We start from the raw sequence: 20,742 nt of genomic DNA, 5'->3' as shown, positions 1-20,742 counted from the left end.
CTTTAAAAAGCTGTTTAACAATTTTAGATAGGAAGAGTTTTAAATAGCCAAGAAGGTTAAAAGTTGTTAGTGTCAGTGGCCTTAAATGCACTAGAAATCAGACCATGTAATACATTTTCTCCTGCTGGTAAAGAAAAAGACCAGAAAAGTGTCTGTTTGTTCAGTAGGTATGAGTAAATTCAATCATGTGCCTCTGTTTCAATGCAGCATTCAAGATGCTCTTTAACCAGAAGTCTTTGGAGGTTCCTCAGTGATGTCTGGTGGCTAGCCATGGGCCGCAGGACGCTGCTGCAGCACCTAACTGACCTGTGGGGTGATGACCACTCAATCCACCATCTGGACTTGGACATTGAGCAAAAATGGAAAAAGCAGCAGAGAAACTATGAGGTGAGCATAGTATGTGCAGCATATCATGGCTGGATGTTCTTCATATAGCAGATTTTTTTAAAAAAGTGATTTGAGATTGCTTTAACCATTTTCTGAATCTGTATATTCATTTCATGTCCTATTTTTTGTGCCTTTGTGAAATTGACCCTTGCAGAAGAGTGTAGACTCTGAGACAGAAGGTCTGCTCTTCTCTTCTCCATCCAGCCCTGGCCTCTCCCTCCTCTACACTTTGTGGATGACGTTTCGTCCATCATTACTCAAGGTCATTCTATTGAGGCTGTCAGCTGACCTTCTCAGCATATTTGGCCTTTTCACTCTCAGGTATTGCACCATGTTTATCTGTGCTTAGTTCATGTCATAGCTTTACACTCGTGTTGCTCTAAGCTCACTTGTAAGTTACTTTGGATAGAACCATTAGCCAAATGAATAAATGTAAATGTGTGTAATGACGCTGATTGTAAATAATTTAAGTACAATGCACAATTAACATTGACCAGTCTAATTATATGTTCTTTGGTCTTAGGTGGGCAGTATTGTTCTGTGAGAAGCAGCCTGTGTTTGAGTGGGCGGGGTACGTCTATGCTCTGGTCATTCTGGGGTCAGCCTTCTGCTACGCTGTCTCACAACACCTGCTTGGGAGATTGAGCAGGAAAACTGCGGCCAGCGCTCATGCAGCCTTATCTGGCGCCCTCTACAGACAGGTAGTGTGAGCTTTTATTCCTGAGTAATTTAAATGAATGGCTTTATCCTATTCTGTGCATTGTTCTGTTTTCCCTGCTCCAATACTCCTCATGAAGTGCAGGATAATAACCTAACAAGTTGATATAGTAGGTATGCCCCAGATATTAGTTCATTATCCGTATTTGGACATAGCTACAAATAAATGTAATGTTTCTCTGATTAAAATGATTTGAAGAATGTGGATTTTTAAAGACTCTATTCACAGCGTTGGAATTTACTATATTACTATATTTGTTACTATATTTTGGTATTATTTTTGAAAGATTTGTACTGGATTTTAGTATTTTTGAAACTGAATACATGTACTTTTACTCAATTATGTTTTCAAGGGGAAAACATACTTTTTACTCCTTACATTTTCTTTTTGACCTCCTACATTTTTCTTCTTTAAATTTTTTTGATCTGCTTAAGAAGTTTGCATGGTTTTATAGGCCACAATCACTTATAATTATATTTTACATGACTATTTTCTGGTCTCTCTTTGTCTGTTTTTTATTACTGTGCCTTTATGTGTAAATGAGCTCTGTTCCTCATTCAAAAAAGCAGTCCAGGCTGAAATACTCTTTAACTTCAGCATGAATTAGCAGGGCTAAACTACTGTAGGCTTGAATAGGTGAATGTGTGTGCGTGCTTTGGTTTTCATGGCATCACAAAAACACTGAATTCAATGCAGCTGTCAGAATTAATTTACAGCTTAGTTTCCTTATATAGACTAAGTGGCCTAGGGGAGCAAATGGTATGTTTTAAAATTTTAATGTCTAGTTTCTACATCGAGCCCTTTTATTTTGAAAAAGCAAAGAAAATGTTGTCTTGATATTTAAAATACTTGTTACAAATCTCAAATACCTTTTTATTTATTTTTCTATTGCCAGTCGAGTTCCTGCACGTTTTATTTTTTAATTTTTTTCTGGAATTCATATCCTTGATGAAACTGCCTGTAGCAGTCACCCATTAACCATTAATATCACCGATTAGTCACCACAACACAGACAGAGCTTGTTGAAAAGGGGTAAAACGGATTTGCTAGTCTGGTTCCATAGACTGTGATCGCCTCAAGCTTTAAAGTTACCATAATATTTTAAAAACAACACTCACTCCTTTAATTTTGTTTTAAACCATGTTCTTCCTCTTTTAATTGAGTAAAATTTCAACACAGGGCCTGTATTTTGCTGAAGTACAGTTTCTCTGTACTTCTTCCACCCCTGCCTGTTCACTTCTGGCATTGTCTGCTCTGTTGCACAAAGTCCTTTGTGATGTGCTCCATGCCTGGGCAGGATTTTAGTAATTGAAAAAACTGCACTCTGAGAAGGATTATTTTGGCAGCGCTTTGACACTTTGCTGTTTTGACATGCTTGATGTGTTAAGGTTATGGACACTATTTTTAGTCTCTGGTGCTTTGTTCTGAAAGTAAAGTATTCTATCCCATGTTCCTATGTTAATTCTTTGCTTTCCTCTTCATACTCATCTCCTTTTCTTCCATCCTCATGCCAAACCTGTGATCTTTCTGGTTACTCCCCCCATTACCCTTTCCTATACACATGAAAGGCATTGTCTCTGTCCAACAGCCCCCCACATCAGACACACTCCGCTGCACCGGTCTCCCAGATGTTGGCTGAAGTTGACCAGATAGCAGAGCTGGTGGTGCATCTTCCATGGCTCATCTCCTTTCCAGTGAGAGTGGTTCTTTGTGTGGGGATCCTGTGGATAGAGCTGGGCCCAGCTATGCTGGTTGGTCCAGCACTGCTGCTGTTTCTCACTCCTGTCCATTCCTCACTGGAGCACCGCATCAAACTGCTGCAGGTCAGCCATAGCAGTGGACTTGTATGATGTATGTGCACTTTTTATAACAGTTGAGTAAAGAAAAACTTCATTTCAGGAACGTCACTATTAGTAATAGTAGTAAAAAAGTTATTCAGTAATCATTTTGATGTTTAATCAAGTCATCAGTTCTTAACTCCTTAAATGATCAGGGTCACCGGTGGGCCCAATATCCTGAGAATAGCTCGGTCAGTTTGCATTGAAGTCTCTGTAGTTACTGAATAATAAGCCTTAGTATGTATTAAAGCCTAGGGTATAAACTCCTTAAATCTTAGCCTTATTACATCATAAGACTTATCATTCAGTTAAAGCAACTACCATGCAAGTTATCCTTAAGTTAAAGAAGTGTTTAATAAAATTCCATTAAAGGGGTTAAAAAGGCCAAACAATAAAAATAGACTTAAACTAAACACTAGCAAACTATGGATTGCCCTTAAAAGATTCCAGATTATTTTAATGGAAATGTGAAAATGTGGCGAAAAAATGCACATTGTATCTTGTATCTCTGAAATGGCAACTTTACAGGACCAGGAATTAACATTTTTTACTTTTAATGTAAATGAATGTAACAAGATTTTATTACAAGTAAATTGAACCATTTCTATCATTCCATTTATCATGAAATATTCTTGAATCATGAAGCAATTGGTGTTTTCAAATTATGTAAAAACATTTTAAAAAACCAAAAGAGTAGATACAAGGTTTTATCTGTCAGCGACAGTATATGGTTGTGTCTATCAGGCTTAGTTTCTTACTTTAAGAGAGAACATTAGAACATAAAGTAAGCTAATCTGATCAAGTAATCATGACAACTCTACCTTATTATGTAGCTCTTTAAAAAGTTATATTAGGCCTTGAATCTCACTATCTGTCTTGCCTTTAATCTAGACTATTATCCCTTCCTTTTTTTAATTACAGTGCAGTCAGGTGACCATTCGAGAGGCAAGTGAAAACCTCATTAAAGAGATGCTGCATGAGATGAAGGTGATTATTTTGTGCCTTTTGGGCTTATAGTACTTTAATGACACCTACTTGTAAATTCACAATATGGCTTTTAGTTGTTATTATTTCTTCATTCAGTCTTGAAATCACTCACATCACACAAATGAAATATAAAAAATATTTTGTCAGATATATCTACTGCTTTAATGTAGAGGTCTGTATGTTAGCTGTCTTTAGTATGTTTATTCTTGTGTGTGTGTAGGCACTGAAGCTGCTGGCATGGGAGTTTTTCTTCCAGTACAGGGTGGCAGAGGCGTGGGAGCGGGAACTGGAGACACTTCAAGTTCTGGGATATCTTACGTCCTTTTCTATGCTAAGCCGCATTTGTATACCGTATCTGGTACGGAACTGGCAGCTGCAACTAGTAAAATAATCTGTCTAAATTATCCAGCACTTAAGGATAATTTAAGTGAAGCGAATTGTGTCAAGTCAGAGATTCACACATCTTGTAAATGTTGTATCCCTAAATAGTTTAAATACAAAAAACAAATTCATGCAAAATATACCAAAAAGGCTAAATAGACAAAAGTGATAATGTTTAGGGGTACAATGTTTACAAGGGGTGTGAATCTTTGACTTGACAAAATTTGATTCAGTTGTGAATCTTTAGGAAATGGTGCAGTGCATCCTGAAATCTTTGTTTGCACTATAGTTTGATTTGGTTATTTTGGTTATGTTTAGAATAATGATGCGAAGCACCTCATGGACCTGGCTTCCAACTCACTCACATATACACTCACTCACTCAGTAACTTACTCAGTCACTCACTCAATCATGTTTAGCAGGCTAAGATTCTCCATAAGCTTTTAACACTTCTGTACTTTTCGGTGTTTCATATGAGTGGTGCTTTGCATCAGTGACACTTTGTGTCTTTGTAAAAAACATATTGATTACCCAATGTGACTGAAGGATTCATAGTAGTGGAATATAGACAATAGAAAAAATACAAGCTGGACTTTTTTCATTTAAAAAAATTTCTTGAATGTTGTTATAATAAGTTTTGACGTATAATAAATGGTAGTTGAATTGCCACCTTCAGATCAGTGTATGGTAATGCATTGATATATGTGTGTACACCCCTAATGTCTACCAGAATAATTGAGGTGTATATAACTGTAAGGCCTCAGATGTCCTCTTTATGTGGCTCATTGCAATTTTTGACTATGTTTAAATTGAATGAATGAACTGTATGGCTTTAGTCTGTTATAATTATTTACATAGAGATGACACTCTAAGAAATAATGTTCTCTCTGTGCAGGTGTGTCTGTCTAGCCTGGGTGCGTTTGTTCTGATGGATGATGGGAACGTTCTGACGCCCTCTCAGGTGTTCATGAGCCTCTGTCTCTTTAGACTGCTGCTGCCTCTGTTTCTGAAGCTCCACACACTCTCCACTATGTTAAAACAGGTAACACACTCAGTTTAAGACAGTATACTTGTGTTAAGCCTCCTGAAATCAATTCCAATATATGCCCATTATATGATTTACTTGCCCAGACAAAGCAGTCTCTCTGTCATCTGGAGGAATTCTTTATCTCCGAGAATCTGGACATTAAAAACTGTCACCCATGCCCTTCACAAGGTATATATACAAACCAAATATTGTCGCTAAAACACATACTTGATAGTGTCTGCAACAGTATCAGAATAAATACAGTAATTAAATTTCTCTTTTCTGTTGTTATGCAGATTCACCCTGCAGGTTCCCACAGCATTGTGGCAGGTATGAAGTATGAAAGAAAACCTACCTGCAACAAACAGCAGTTTGTGGTTAGCGTTTTTGCATGTCTGTGAAATTCACCAGACTCTCTACAATAGTCAGAAGAAACAAGCTGTTAAGACTCCTAACTGTCAGCTTGAAGGTTCTTATTTGAAGCTGTAATATAATGTCCAGCTGCTTCGGGTTTTGCTACATCAACAGCATGCTCTCAGCTGCATTCATTATCAAAAATAATTAAGAATGTACAGGCTAGCAAGCTAACTCAGACCCGCCATTATGACCTATTTTAGTGTGTGCTCTTGTATAAATGTTTTTAAAAACTTGCTTGCACCACTTATCACTGGCGGTTTAAACCGCAATGTGTTCAGTGTAGCTAGATTGTCCAAGATCATTTCATTACCTTCTAGTGTTTCATATAACTTTAATTAAAAAAAAGCATAAATAAAAGGCAAAAGAAATAATACTAAAATACTAAAAATAATTGTTGGTCAGATTATTGAACAGAAACATGTCTTGAGCTTTTCTAATATAATAATATTGGATTAAATGTTCGAAAATCAAATTTTTTGGTAGATGCAGCTCCACATATGGGACATGTTATTACCTTATTTACATATGTGGATCATTCTACTGAATTGATTCAAACTTCAATTATCTTATTAAAATGAATGATTAAACATTCCATTTTGTTGCTAACAAAACAATCATAACACTGCCAAACTGTTTCAGTAGTGACAAATTTAATTTTCACCTTACCTCAGAAACTCTAGCCGAGACATGACTAGCAAACAGAGCTTTGAACAGATGTAGATGCATAAAATCATGATGTTTTTCATGAAAACACGGAAAAGTTTACTTAATTGTAGAAAACATGCATTTCAATAGTGACAGTTCTTAATGTTACATTGATTTTCAAACCTTAAAGACAAATTTACTTCATAATAATGGGATCTAATTGCTCGCCATGTGACCATGAGGGACATCGCCACAGTCTGACAGCCTGCTCTAAAATGCAGGGGTGTGGCTAAAATAAGGCTCCGCCCATGGACTAAAAGTAGTATTTAAACTTTATAAGAAAACAAAAAGATCTTTAAAAAAAAAAAAGTAAAATCTGGAAAAAAGTAAAAAAAAAAATGATAAAAAAGTAGTGACTCTGTGTGTGTGTGTGTGTGTGCTTTCAGGAGAATGTACTCTTTTGGGCCCAATAGCTAAAACCACTGTAGTTCATTTAAGTATTATTAACATTAATGCTGGGATTGCATGGCTTTCATGCCTGCTATCACTAACCTGCAGCCTCCTGAGATGTCATGGGGATCCCAGGCAGCATAATCTCTGCACTTTTTTCAGAAGAGTGTGTGTGTGTGTGTGTGTGTGTGTGTGTGTGTGTGTGTGTGTGTGTGTGTGTGTGTGTGTGTGTGTGTGCTGGTACAGCCGTTTGATTGGAGAGGCCAGGGTTATACCCTTTGTATGCTTTGACCTGAGGGTTAGCGTCTTGGCATGCTGTAGTCAACCAGCAATGCAGAATTACAATAGTTCTAATCCAAAATGCAATATTACTGAATTTAAGAGCATTAGACATGCTTTTGGCTTTTAATTTTCTCCCAGTCTGCCTCTGAGTACTGTACACAGTTTTGACACACATTGTTTTAAAAATGAAGAAAATTTACGTATTACTTGGCTGATGCATGCTAGCATGTTAAGTTGACAGATATATTCAATAATTAAACACATGTAATTTTCACAGATGTAATAACAAGAATCATCATGAAACTGAAAGGGATATAGAGCAATTGCCAGCCCATAAAGTGAGTATAAATGATAACTGTTTATAAGATTATGTTTTTCATCAAGCTGACTGAAGCCCAGTGTAATTCCTGCATTAATGCTGTCCCACAGGGCATTGGAGGAGCGCTCGGGCAGTATCTGAGGGCTTTTGGCTTTCACTGGGTAATTCTGACCCTGCTGGCCCAGCTGGGTGTATGCATTGTATGTGTGGCCCAGGACGGACTGCTGTGTGTGTGGACAGCAGAGGCAAAGGACGTGCAGGGGCTGGAGGAGTGGAAGGAGCTCAGAAATTCACGCTTGTCTGTCTGCATTCTGCTTGGACTTCTGCAGGGTTTGTTAATAACAATAATAACAATAATATCTAGGAATGTAAAATGAATCTGAAGGTGCCAAATCCACTGCATCAATTTTTAAATGTTGGAAATAATTATAGTCAGTTGTAATAATATACATGTGGCCAATGCTATACTAAATGTACTTAAAGGACCCTACATTTTTCGTGTATTTTATCTTTTTTTCTTGTGATTTTATGTACCAAAACCAGTCATAATTAATTTTTACATGACCATTTCCCGAACTCTCTTTATCCCTTAAACAGGCTGGATTTATTACTGTGCCTTTACAGGCTGATATATGTAAATAACCTCTTCTGTGTAGATGTCCAATATTGTGTCCATTTAAAAATGTGTGCTGTTTTGTGTCCTGTATTGTGTCCATAAAAAAAAACATGCCATTTCTAAATAATAATAATAATAATAATAATAATAATAATAAAAAAAATCATGGACCTGATCTAATACTGAAAGACTTCATAATCATCTGTTTGAATCTGCTGTGTTTGTGCAGAGAAATGTAAACTAGGAAAGGCCACTTGGGTTAAGAAGTCTTTGTAGGTTTGGAGCTTGTGGTAAACATGGGCTCATTGTGTGTGGGTTTATATGTGTTTTTCAGCCTTGCTGGTGTGCTGGGCGGCATATTGTCTCAACTGTGGCTCTCTCAGGGCCTCTCACTCTTTGCAATGTGAGCTGCTCTCCAGCGTCCTTCGCCTGCCTTTAAGTGTGCACTTGACCACTGACCCCCCTCACTTACTGCGCACCTTCACTCAGGTGAGGGACAGCATGGAGGTCCAGAGAAATTATGCTGAAGAACACAGTCCTTCTATCAGATTTTCACAGAAATTTCTAGAAATCATCAGAAATAATCTTCATGCAAGTTGAAACTTCCAAAACATACAAACATAAGATTATATAGATATTTTAAAAGGTGGGCTGTTCTCCAGTGCTGCTTTAAAGGCTGTCAGAGTTTTTAATTAATGGCCTAGCTGTTACTTAACCCCTGAAATCGCCAGGGTCTGTAAGCGGGCCCACACTTTCATTCCTCAGTCATGCATGACTTGCTCATTATTGCGTATCATAGCAGGCATTTCAAGTTTTTTTCGATAGCTCTGTTTATTTCATTGGGGTGGCTGAATGCAGACTTTTCTAGTAATGTGGGACCAAAACTATAAAAGAGAAAATAAACTAGTCTCAGTTTAAAACAACCACATCCAGCCACATTATAAATTCTGAGACTAGTTTATTAAGTTACATTTTTTAAAAGTATTAAAAAGTATTTAACAATATTAAAAACTCAAAATTTCACTGTATAGAATTTAAAAAGTCTCAGCAGCTTGTTTTTTTTTTTCAAGAGGAACAAAGAGTGCACTGTTCCACTTCAAAACAGTATTAGCATACTTGTAAGTAAGGTATGGAGATGTTTAGATTGGTACTGAAGTGCATTAAGGTTTACTTTATGACTGTGTTGGTTCAGGACATGTATGTGATTGAGGAGCAGCTACCTGAACAGCTACACACCTGGGGAAGTTGTCTTCTGCAGATAATGGCCAGCATGCTGCTGATTATCTATATCATTCCTGTCTTCAGCTTGGCGCTATGTCCTTTGACTTTTCTCTTCTTCACTGTCCAGGTAAGATTAAGCATCCTCCATGTCAAACAAATTCTGTAATCTAAATGGTTCTTTTTCAATAAAATGCTTTGTCTGAGGATAATAGTATTATTAGACATTGAGCTAGTCTGCTCCCACTTTCACATGCTCTTCTGTAATATAACACTCATTATCATCTCTCTCTTTATTCATTCTCTCCATATCTCTCTCTCTCTCTCTCTGTCTCTGTCAGTCTCACTGCTCATCAGTACAGGAGCATGTCACATACATGTCCTCAATCCTCTCACCGGTGTGTGTGAAACAGCACAGCAGACGCCCAGTCTCGCCCCACATGAGTGACAAAACTCTGCCTGAACCACTTGCTCCAAGACATCAGCCCAGAACCTACAAGTACAGCACAAAAGTGTTGATATGGAAAGGTCAGTATCTGGGATTTTCCACATGTAGTGCAAGTCCCACACACACACACAGTTAAAGATACATAATTCTCAGATTTTTGCTGTGACCATAGCTGTCCACTAGGGGGTAGTGTTACCTTGGAATCCATCCTGCTAACTTCTTATCTTGCATCTGGCCTGTGAACTGTGCAGGTGGGCTTTGCTGAGACTGGACATTGTTTATGCAATTAGTTTATTCCTCATCAGTCTGGCCTTGCTGGATAGTGCGGATTCCCTGGATGCTGGCATCATAGCTTTGGCTCTGGCTTATGGTTTTAATGTGAGTTCAACTCTGTTTGAATAAACTCTGCTTAAAGTTGTTCTGTCCAGGCCTACGGTGCTGTTATATAAACCATTAGAAGCCTAGAAGTATTTTTATTTTGCTATACTGTTTAAGTGTAATTACATAAGTATTTAAAAACAATAGATAATGTATAGATAGATATGTAATGAATTATATTTACATTCTGTATCATACATTTGTGTCTGCATTACTAATTTTTGTGTTTCAGTATCAAAAGTATAGAAATTTTAAAAAGTTTAAAATCCACACATCTTATGGAATCTCTCTGTTTGTTTCAGTGAGCTGAACGAATGAATAAGATATAACAACATGATTTTGTTGTGAATCAGATGGATGGATTTTTGCTGATGATGATGACGATAAGGTTATTCTTACAGGTGAGAGAAGCGATGCACCAGTTTACTGCAACTTCCGCAGAAACTACAAGGAATGCACTGATGGTACAGAGAATCTGTGTTTACTCCAAAATGGAGAAAGAGGTAATGGATTTAACACTAGATGTGCATTTCCTCAGAAGACCTGTCAAATGAAACTAGAATAGTGATGGCTTCTTTACCGTAATCATCCTTAGACATAACTGGCATCATTTAAATGAACAATTGGCCATATTTTTTATATTAAACATATAAAAGTTATTAATATGTCATCTCAGACCTGCATATGTGTAGATATTTATATGTATATTTGTACAGATATTCACATGTTTCTTTAGCTCCTTTCACATTGACTGTTTCACTATTCTTTCTTGTTCTTTATTCCATTTATTGTATTTTTGTTTTATCTGTCCTTTAGTTAAATACTTGTTAATAGTGTTTAATAGTGTGCTTGTCTGGCCTGGATAGGATGTTACATGTCATGCATGTGTTCACTCACCAAGACAAATCCCTTGTATGTGTAACATATTTTGGCCAAAAAAAAGTTATTCTGATTTTGATTTGTCTCTATCATGTCAGTCTCATATAGAAATGTCAGCCGGAAGGTTTGATTCAATGATTCTAAATAGAAAACCTCTTAAACTGCAGGTATATTGTTAAATTTTTAACCCTACTATACATTATTCATTAACCCAATATGAAACTACTGTGTAAGCTATGTAGTTATGAGGAATTGAAGTCTGGATCTCTGGCGTTATGTAATATGTCATTTCCTGTCAGGCTGAATGGACCGGAGGCCACAGAGCCCCACCTGGCTGGCCCCAAAAAGGAGAGCTTGAGTTTATACATTATGGAACTGAAGCAGGAGCAATCACACCAGCATTCAGAGGACTTAGCTTCAGTATTTGTAAAGGAGAGAAGGTAAAGGGGGGTATGTGTGTCTGTAGGTACAAGAGAGAGTGTGTGTGTGTGTGTGTGTGTGTGTGTGTGTTCTGCAGTTAAATATTCATAGCTAAAATGATTATTTTTCTGTAGTGTTATGTAACCAGTGGTGTAACCTGAAATGTAAGCACCTTTATTAGACACCTCATATAGATACTGACACAGCTGTACGCTCATGACTCACAGAAAGATCCACTTTCTTCCGTGAACTTCCGCAAACACTACAAAACAGCCATGACGATGTTTATTTCACTCTTATTCGTAATGCATCTCATCCATGGTAACCATTCTTTCTTCACAACTATAGATAGATAGATAGATAGATAGAGAGAGAGAGAGAGAGAGAGAGAGAGAGAGAGAGAGCTTTAGAATGCTTAAAAATGTTAAATAGTCTAACATAAACATTAGGTTAATGCTGTTGTTGCATGCATGCAGTCTTTTGCTCTTTCTGTCATATATGTGATATTTGTGTTTGGTAGGTTGGTGTTGTAAGCAGAGAGAAGGCTGAGACTGATGGTTTGATAAGCTGTCTGTTCAGAGCAGTGGAGGCCAGTTGTGGAGCTGTTCTTATTGATGGAGTGAACATAGTCAGCGTGGGACTCCACACCCTGCGCAGTCACCTGCACCTAATCCCTCAGGTCAGTTAACTAGGCCTGCATGATATGGATGAAATGCTGGTATTGAGATTATATTGCTGCATATTGTGACACATTGCAATATACTAAAAACTAGAGATGGCACCGATCCGATACCAGGTATTGGTATAGGCCTGATGTCAGCAGAAAATGCTTGAATCTGATCCAGTCCTGGAACAAATGTAGCCTAAAATAGCACTCACTCACATTGTGTGATGTGTGATGGTATTAGCTGTGTAGTTTGTCTTGTGGGGTAGTAAAGTAATTGAGTAGCTAAGAAGTGTGACATTTTTAAAGATTGGCCTGCATTGTTTTTGACCAAAGTAATTTACTTTTATTTCATCAATTTGTCAAAACCCCTCAGAAACACTCATCTGGAGCTGTGATTGGTAAAGATGCTCAGGTCTAAGTCTAAAAGCTTATTTGTATATTGCAGCCTTTTGTGATAGTCCAAAGCTAGTATCACAATAACGATTAACAAGCTGTTGTGCATTTCTTGTGACAGCCATGCCATGCAAATGTGCACAGATCACACAGAAAAGGTGTGTTCACTGTTTGGCAGATCCAGCATGTTCTGATAGAAGACTGCAGGCGAAGGTGTGTTGACAGGCAGCAGAATGATGACCCAGGGGTGTGGTGCAAAGAATGTTGTAGCATGTTGTGTGCAGCTCTGCTTTTAACTTAAATGGGGCAACGCCAGTGATAGGCGTCCCCCTTATTAGCTGGAAATTGCATTAATTTCTGGCTCATTGTCATAGGTGCCTGTGCTGTTCTCTGGATCTCTGAGGGCTAATGTGGACCCTTTTGCACAGTGCTCCGACGCCCAGGTGTGGCAGGTTTTGGAGCTTTGCCAGCTGAAGGAAATTGCACAGCAGCTGCAGGGCCAGCTGCTGCACTCCATACAGCCCAGCTTCACCGCTCACAGGTAGATACTGGCACCAACAGGTGCTTCAGTCATTCTGGAGAATGTCTGAGATACCTAGATTTGAAGATAAATGTCTGTTGCAATATCAAGTTAAAACTGGCCTTAAATAAGTGATGGATGTGAGAACTCTCAACTCAACTTTACTGATGTAGCCCTTTTTGTCCCTTAAAAATATTGCTTTACTTTTAAAGGAGTGAATAACGATGTAAATAAGTAGACAAAATAATATGAGAACAATCAAAGAGTAAAAATATGCATAAAAATAAGATTTAAGAATGAAATATATATGCATCAACATTCAAAGCTAAATACAATCAACCAAAGAACAATTAAGATACACAAATTCATGCAACTGTTTGTAATTAAAAGCTATTTTAAACTCATTTCAATCTTTTGTAAATGTACATGAGCTTTGGTTCTGCCTGTATAAGCAGTAAATGAAGATTGTGATTTGAAATAAAGTTGTCTGCACTGTTTTTAGCTTCCTTAGCAGTGGACAAAAGAGGCTGCTGTGTCTGGTCAGGGCTCTGCTGGGGAAAGCCAGAGTGCTGCTAGTGGAGGAGGCTCTTCTTTTAGGTGATTCAGAATCAGAACATCTGCTTCAGCAGCTAGTCCTTACACTACTCCCAGAATGCACTGTTCTGTGGCTGAGTCAGAATCCAAACAGTGTCATGCACACAGACAGGTGAGTATCGCTAAGGAGGAAGCAACTCCACTAAGAACATTAAAAAAAACGTTAGATATAAAACCTTGTATATATTAATTGCCTCTTATGTCCATAGGGTGCTGGTGCTGGACGCTGGCCATGCTGTGGAGTTTGACTCTCCTTCTGTTCTCATCCAGCAGGGGACACTGTTCAGACAGCTACTGCAGGAGTCACAGAGAGGCAGTGTTTAACAAGGAAAACCAGAATATACTGAAGTCTTTGACAGGCAGTGTGCATACATATTTAAGTATTTTGGTACATAGTTGTGTGCAGTTGTATAAATTAGAGAAAATGAGAAAATAAGTACACGTCCCCTACACTTTTGCACAGTTTAATGCACAATTACTGTTTATTTGCTGAATTTAACATAACAATCAGCAAAGAAATAGAAATTTGCAGAACATTTGCAGAAAAACACTTAAACTTGTTCTCTGTAGAGGATATGTTGACTTATTTTCACTTGGACTGGGGTTACTCAAACTTTAGCTTACAATTTTTTGTACATAAGTTATATATTGTGTTACTTATATACAGTGGGGTCCAAAAGTCTGAGACCACATTGAAAATCTGGGATTTTTTTCATTTAAAATATTTTTTTCGATTTTATCAAAAAATTAAAACAGTTAGGGAAAATATAATGAAGAAGAACAGTTCTGCACTGTTTATAGGTCTAATTTAAGCAAAATTGTGGCATTTGTGGAGTTCATGTAGGCTTGAACCGCACACTGTCGTCGAGAAAGCAAAAGAGGGACATACCAAATACTAAGAAATTCTGGAATTCATGTTAAAATTTCACTCAAATTGTTATGCTGCTAATACAAATCATAATGAAAAGTTTTGTATTAAATTAGAATGGAATCAATTCTATTCTTTCAATTGACTATAGAAAGCAGTCCATAAACAGAATGCGAAATAGAAGCATTTTCACTGGTCAGCTCAGACTTTTGTACCCCGTGTATGAATATAAATCAAGCACAACAATGTTTTGTTATTCTCTGCTTTTTAAATAGAACCATTCATAGCTGAACAATTTTCAACTACAATCATTGATTTGATCACCTTGTTTTGTCACCATTTTTGTAGTAACATATTTAAAATTGTTCTTCTCATTTGTTAAGAAGTTCTATCCCACAGAAATGGAAGATTCATGATTTAAGTATTTAAAACTCACATTTAATGTATCATTCTTTATTTACTTTGAGCTGAACATGTTTTTCAGTGTTACTTGACAGTTCATTCTGTTTTCATGGTTTTGTCTCGTGAAACGATAAAGTATGTCTTTTTACAGCATGTATTGTAATCAGAGTCTAAGAGATTAGGGAGCTTTCCTAATAGTACAGCATTTCAAACCTCCCTGTATCTTGTGCTACCTAAAGTAGTGTACAAACATCAAGCAGTGACAGTAATACGTGTTGATCTCTTTGCTTCCCCTTTTCAGTCGTTGGGTCCATTTCTTAACTGACAGTTTATTTTCTTCACTGATAGTTTGAGTTGCATTATGGACAGTTTGGTTTTCACAACAAGGTGCCACAATGTAACTGACACACAAGTCAGTTAGGGTCTCTATTAAATGTGAAAAGCATTTCAATAGCCCCTCTGATGAAGGTGGTTTAGTAAAGTTTGGGTAACTGTGTTCAGCTGCTTTGTTTTTGTATAGCTGTTGAATAATTACCCCTTAAATAAATACACGTTTAGAGAAGATGCAGTGTGATTTTCTTCGTACGCTTCGCATAGGTTTCTCAATCTCTGCTACTGCTATCCATGAGTGTGGAAATCCTCTCCTTGCAAACCAAACTGCCTCAGCTTCCACAGCAATCCTGGTTGAGAAATTAAAACTGAAAACATTTGCGTAAAATGGAATTTCAACACAAATCCTGAGATTCTTCTATAAATGGCTCCACTGTAGGGTGGTCAACACATAGTGATCTTCAGTAGATCCTGGGGTGAAGTCTCTTGTCGAGCAGCAGCAGTGAATTCTTCACCATGAGGCTGGTGATTGTGTTGTGCATGATGATTCTGGCGGTGTGCGAGTCTCGCCAGCTGGGCCGCTGTGAGGTTGTCCGCCTCTTCAGGAAACAGGGACTGGATGGCTTTGAGGGATTTTCACTTGGAAACTGTGAGTATAGCTCTTCTTTTACCTCTGATGTTACTCTTAGCTCAGCTCTGTGCTTTGTAGGTGATGGCTTCAACTTGTGTTAAAGGTATGTTTGATTGAAAATCAAATTTACACTATTTACTCCTTACCCCAAATGCAGGTGATCAGCCAAGACATGCTTTGTGTTTGAAGTTTGCTTCCTTATTTTTGCACTGGAGCTACAAGGTTAATGCAATAGCATGTTACATTTTTAGACTTGCATTGTATCTAAAGAAGCAAACCTTGGTCACCAAACATGCCTTGGCTGATCAGCTACGTCTGAGGTAAGGAGAAGAAAGTGTGAAATTGATGTTTCGGATAACTCAGTCCATCTCATGTTCTGTTGCTTAATAAGTTTGGTCTCAGGTTTGTAATATGTAAGTGGTAAGATTGTAATAGAATTGTAAAATGTGAGGCTAAGGTTTGTAAAAGATTAAGTCTTGTGTTTGTTATTGGTTGGGCCCTGTTTACTTCAGCTAAGGTTTGTAGTAGGTTAGAGCTAGGTTTTGTAAACGGTTATATATATGTTTCCATATACACTAGTTAATTTTTATCACTCTTCTAACTTCACCCTGTCTGACCGCTGTAGACGTGTGCATGGCGTACTGGGAGACCAAGTGGAAGACCCATAAGGTGCGGGACAGCGACAACATAGGAAAGGACTATGGTATCTTCCAAATCAACAGCTACAAGTGGTGTAATGATGGCACCACAGGTGGAAAGAACCTGTGCAATGTCTCCTGCGGAGGTAATGAAGTTTTCCCTTTGCAGTCAATGCATTCATGAGTCTTCTTGTTATATTCTTCACTGCTAATGGATACAGTGTGTAGAAAAAGATGGATCATGCTAACCATCGTTCATGCAATAAAAACATATGCTTCAGCTGTGTTCTTTTGGTGTGTATAAGAATGAATGTTTTTCTTCTGTTAGATCTGCTCAATGATAACCTGAAGGCCTCTGTTGAGTGTGCAAAACTCATTGTCAGAAGGGAGGGACTGAAGGCATGGTAAGTGCTAACTAGATATTGCAATGGATTTCTATTTAAAAATGTGAAAAAATGTTTAAAGTTCCACCATGTGGGAATAAGTATTTATGCATTTACACCCGTGTTCGAAGTTTGGAATCCTTGTCTACAATAACGTATGGTGGTGTGGTGGCAGATAAATATATATACTGTTCCTGTCCAGCTTCAGAGGTTTATATGATTATAAATAATTACTAGAAGGCTGTAAAATAAATATATTAAAAAAATGTGTAAGACATGTATTCAGAATGATGAACAGAGCTGATTATTCTAAAACAATCTATAATACATTAAGTTTCAAAGTGAGTGTCACATCTCAAGGCAGACGATTTGACGAAAACTCTTATAATTAAATATAATTTAGCCAAATGAACTTTTGCGTACAATTGTAAAACACAGAATACAGATGAAAACATCTAAGTTTTTAAGTCTGTGTTAAAATATAAAATAAAACAATCAGACCTATTATTATTAAAGGTTTCCAACCTTTTAAACACTAGTGTAATTACTATATTCTAAATATTATATGTGTATAAGGCATTACTAAACACAGTTTAAAAAAAATGTGATGCAATTTTGAAAAGAATATGCATTAATGTTGAGACGTGTGCCTACAGGGAAACCTGGGATAAGTACTGCAACGGCAGGAAGATGAAACGCTGGACGAAAAGTTGTGATTAGAAGTTGTGATTTGCTGAAGTGTCCAGCCTGTGAAAAAATCACGGCAGAACTTAATTCTTAACTGTTTTAAAGCTTAACTGCTGCGATTAAAAATGAAATGTATTGATTATTATGAAGTGAACTTCCATCTGTTTGTATGAAGTTTCAATAAAGCTTTTTCACTGCTTTGAAAAGTCTGTTATTGTAACCATGAATTTTGAGTATGCTGAAATATTAAATAACATGTCATTTTCACAAAAGAAATCACAAAAAGAATTGTTCTTGCTCTTGGAAATGAAATAATCTTGTAATGTTTTTACAACAAGCTCATAATGAAAATTAGAATTCCATAATGTGGAAGCCTACATAATGTACATAGACCTCTCACTTGAGGTCTGCAAATCTTTAAATGCACTACTGTGTAACCAAAAGTATGTGGACACCCTTCCTAATCACTGAGTTCAGGTGTTTCACACTCATTGCTAACAGGTGTATCAAATCAAGCCCATAGCCATGCAGTCTCCATAGATGAGCATTGGCAGTAGAATGGATTGTACTTAAGAGCGAAGAGCTCAGTGACTTTAAATATGGCATCGTCATAGGATGCCGTAAGTCAGTTCAAGACATTTCTACACTGCTAGATCTGCCTCTGTCAATTGTAAGAGCTATTATTATAAAATGGAAGTGTCTAGGAGCAACATCAGCTCAGTCATGAAGCGGTAGACCAACGCAAACTCACAGAGAGAGGTTGCCAAGGGCTGAAGCACAAAGCACATAAAAACCACCTCTCCTATGTTGCACCAATTACTACAGAGTTCCAAACTGCCACTGGAAGCAAGCCCAAGAACTGTGCATCAGGAGCTTCATGAAATAGGTTTTAAAGAATGGATAGTGCCAACAGTAAAGTTTGGTGGAGGGGGGGGGTAATGGTCTGGGCTGTTTTTCAGGGTTTGGGCCCCTTGGTTCCAGTGAGGGGTGATGTTAATACTACAGCACAAAGACATTTTAGAAAAAATTATATGCTTCCAACTTTGTTGCAACAGTTTGGGGAAACCCTTTCCTGTCCCAGCATGACTGTCCTGTGCACACCGTGAGGTCCATAAAGACATGTTTTGAGGAGTTTGGTGTGGAGGAACTCCAGTGGCCTGCACAGAGTTCTGACCTCAACCCCACTAAACACCTTTAGAATGATTTGAAACGTTGATTATGAGCCAGGCCTTCTCGTCCAATATCAGTTCCTCACCTCACAAATGCCCTTTTGACTTCATGGGCACAAATTCCCACAGACACACTGCAAAATCTTATTGAAAGTCTTGCCAGAGGGGTGGAGGCTCTTATAACCACAAAGTAGGAGTAACTACGTATTAATGTCCATGATTTTGGAATTCATATAGGTGTAATGGTCAGGTGTCCATATACTTTTGGCCATATTAATGTATTATATATGTATTGCCTACATTTAAGGTGCTTTCATTTTTAAGATGCATATCATCTGCAGCGTAGTCATTCACAGTCCCCATCATGTCAAACAGACATACTGGTAGAGCAAAACAAAAATTTAGTCCATATTCTTTTAGAACTGCAGAGGGAACTGGTGTGAACTGCACCTTCCGAGATTCTCGCGTGTTTCTCCAACAAACCCATCATATTCATACAGAGCTGGGTGAGCCGTGCCTGAGAGCTGTTTGTTTCATGTCTTTAATCGGCTTCTCTCTCCAAACAGGGGAAGGATTTGTTTCTGTAATTAATTCCACCCTGAGCGTCGCAGTCGTGATTGCAGTCGTGTCTGTAATTAGGACAGTGACGTGACGGGAGCAGTGAACTGATTAGTTTAATAGACCCTGTAATGAACAGTGTATTTTAGAGTGTATGCTGTTACTAATTGGAGGCCAGGCTGAGTCACACATTCAAAACTGACATTTTTTAATGCATCCATGGCTACACTCATCTTTCTATTAGCATCTGCATGTGCTCATCATCTGCAGAATCTACCAGAAAACCTTTGGTCCTAGTGGTCTCTATATTTATGTATCTGTAGACATTTTCATTAATCAGGCTGAGATGTGTCTCTGTCACTGCAGACATTACATTCTGGCAAAGCGTGAAAAAGTGAGAATATACACTAGTGGCAAATTGCCAAAAAATAAATGTGAAATATGAAGGCTGCGATTTGTAATTTGTAGTACTTACACTTATTATAGTCAAATTTAGTCAGACAGATTTATGACTTCCTTTTACGCCTCCATTTTACCACGAAACTGAACATCAAGAAGATCTGGCACCATAAATTGTTTGGAAAAAATGATCTATTGTTACAAATGGCTACTAAAATCAATAATTTTCCCATTAATATACATTACTATACAAAAGTTAGAGACCATTCTTCAATTATTTAATCAAAGCCCCTCCCCCAACGGTTATTTTGAGTGGAAATAAAAGTTCAGAAAGCAGAAAACATATTTTACAGAAAATTACACAGAAGCCTTAACAACTACATACGAGTATACTATTATGTCCACTCTTTGCCTTTATTACAGCTTCCATTCTTTTCAGGACTCTTGCTTTCAGTTTTTCAAAGAAATCTGCAAGATTTAGAAGTTGGTTGCAAATTCTCCTTCTCACGATCCAAATAATCCCAGTGACAAATTTGGGCATCAGTCCATAAAACCTTACTCAGTTTTGGTGTTCTAGGACAAGTTTTCTCCTTTTTTGTTTATTTCCTTTTCTCAGGAACAACTTCTTGACAGCTACACATCCTTTCAGACTCATAGAGTTATCTTCTCACAATTAAAAGATGGACAGAAACACTCAAAGACAAAAGCTTTAAGAACCTTTATCTGATGGTGACAGTTTTTCTCTACATTATTTCTTATTTGTCCACTTGATTTTTCCTTTTTATTTTCCTTTAACTTTCTTAGGCAGTTTGATTACTTTGTATCTAATCTTATCAGAAATATCTCCTTTTGCCATTTTAGTGTGGGAACTAGTGTCTCTTTGAAGGGGAACATAATATCAGTGACTCCTTTTGGAACAGATTTTGTTAGAAGGACTCAGCTGTATCTGGATGTTTTTCAGATTGAAGGGATGAAGGAGTTAAAGTTGCAGTATGTGCACAAAAGTAAAGAGTGGACAAATTGAACACCAATAGATTTGTCATTATTCAACACTGACTTTTTGACTGTAGTGTACACTCTCACTGAAAGATGC

The 20,742-nt window shown here is 37.5% G+C and overlaps 2 protein-coding genes across 2 annotated transcripts; both read left to right on the top strand.

Moving 5' to 3' along the window:
- Nucleotides 1-270: 270 nt before the first annotated feature.
- On the top strand, nt 271-15,174 carry abcc13 (ATP-binding cassette, sub-family C (CFTR/MRP), member 13). The gene is made up of 21 exons (XM_036557932.1): nt 271-387; nt 542-708; nt 911-1,093; nt 2,694-2,928; nt 3,865-3,930; nt 4,151-4,288; nt 5,207-5,353; nt 5,443-5,527; nt 5,635-5,668; nt 7,410-7,470; nt 7,562-7,781; nt 8,402-8,556; nt 9,260-9,415; nt 9,627-9,817; nt 9,985-10,111; nt 10,513-10,614; nt 11,290-11,430; nt 11,931-12,089; nt 12,845-13,011; nt 13,493-13,696; nt 13,794-15,174. The coding sequence occupies exons 1-21, from the start codon at nt 271-273 to the stop codon at nt 13,906-13,908; spliced, it is 2,970 nt and encodes a 989-aa protein (XP_036413825.1). The 3' UTR covers nt 13,909-15,174.
- A 448-nt stretch (nt 15,175-15,622) lies between these two features.
- On the top strand, nt 15,623-17,732 carry lyz (lysozyme). Its single transcript, XM_036558772.1, has 4 exons — nt 15,623-15,833; nt 16,441-16,599; nt 16,782-16,857; nt 17,493-17,732. Exons 1-4 carry the CDS (start codon nt 15,701-15,703, stop codon nt 17,554-17,556), a joined length of 432 nt encoding a protein of 143 aa, XP_036414665.1. The 5' UTR covers nt 15,623-15,700; the 3' UTR covers nt 17,557-17,732.
- The last annotated feature ends 3,010 nt before the right edge of the window (nt 17,733-20,742 follow it).

The sequence above is a fragment of the Colossoma macropomum genome, unplaced genomic scaffold (assembly GCF_904425465.1).
Source record: "Colossoma macropomum unplaced genomic scaffold, Colossoma_macropomum, whole genome shotgun sequence".
In the NCBI taxonomy this organism is placed as follows: Eukaryota; Metazoa; Chordata; class Actinopteri; order Characiformes; family Serrasalmidae; genus Colossoma; species Colossoma macropomum.
The sequence above is the reverse complement of the archived record's forward strand: the minus strand, read 5'-3'. Positions and strand labels throughout refer to the sequence as shown.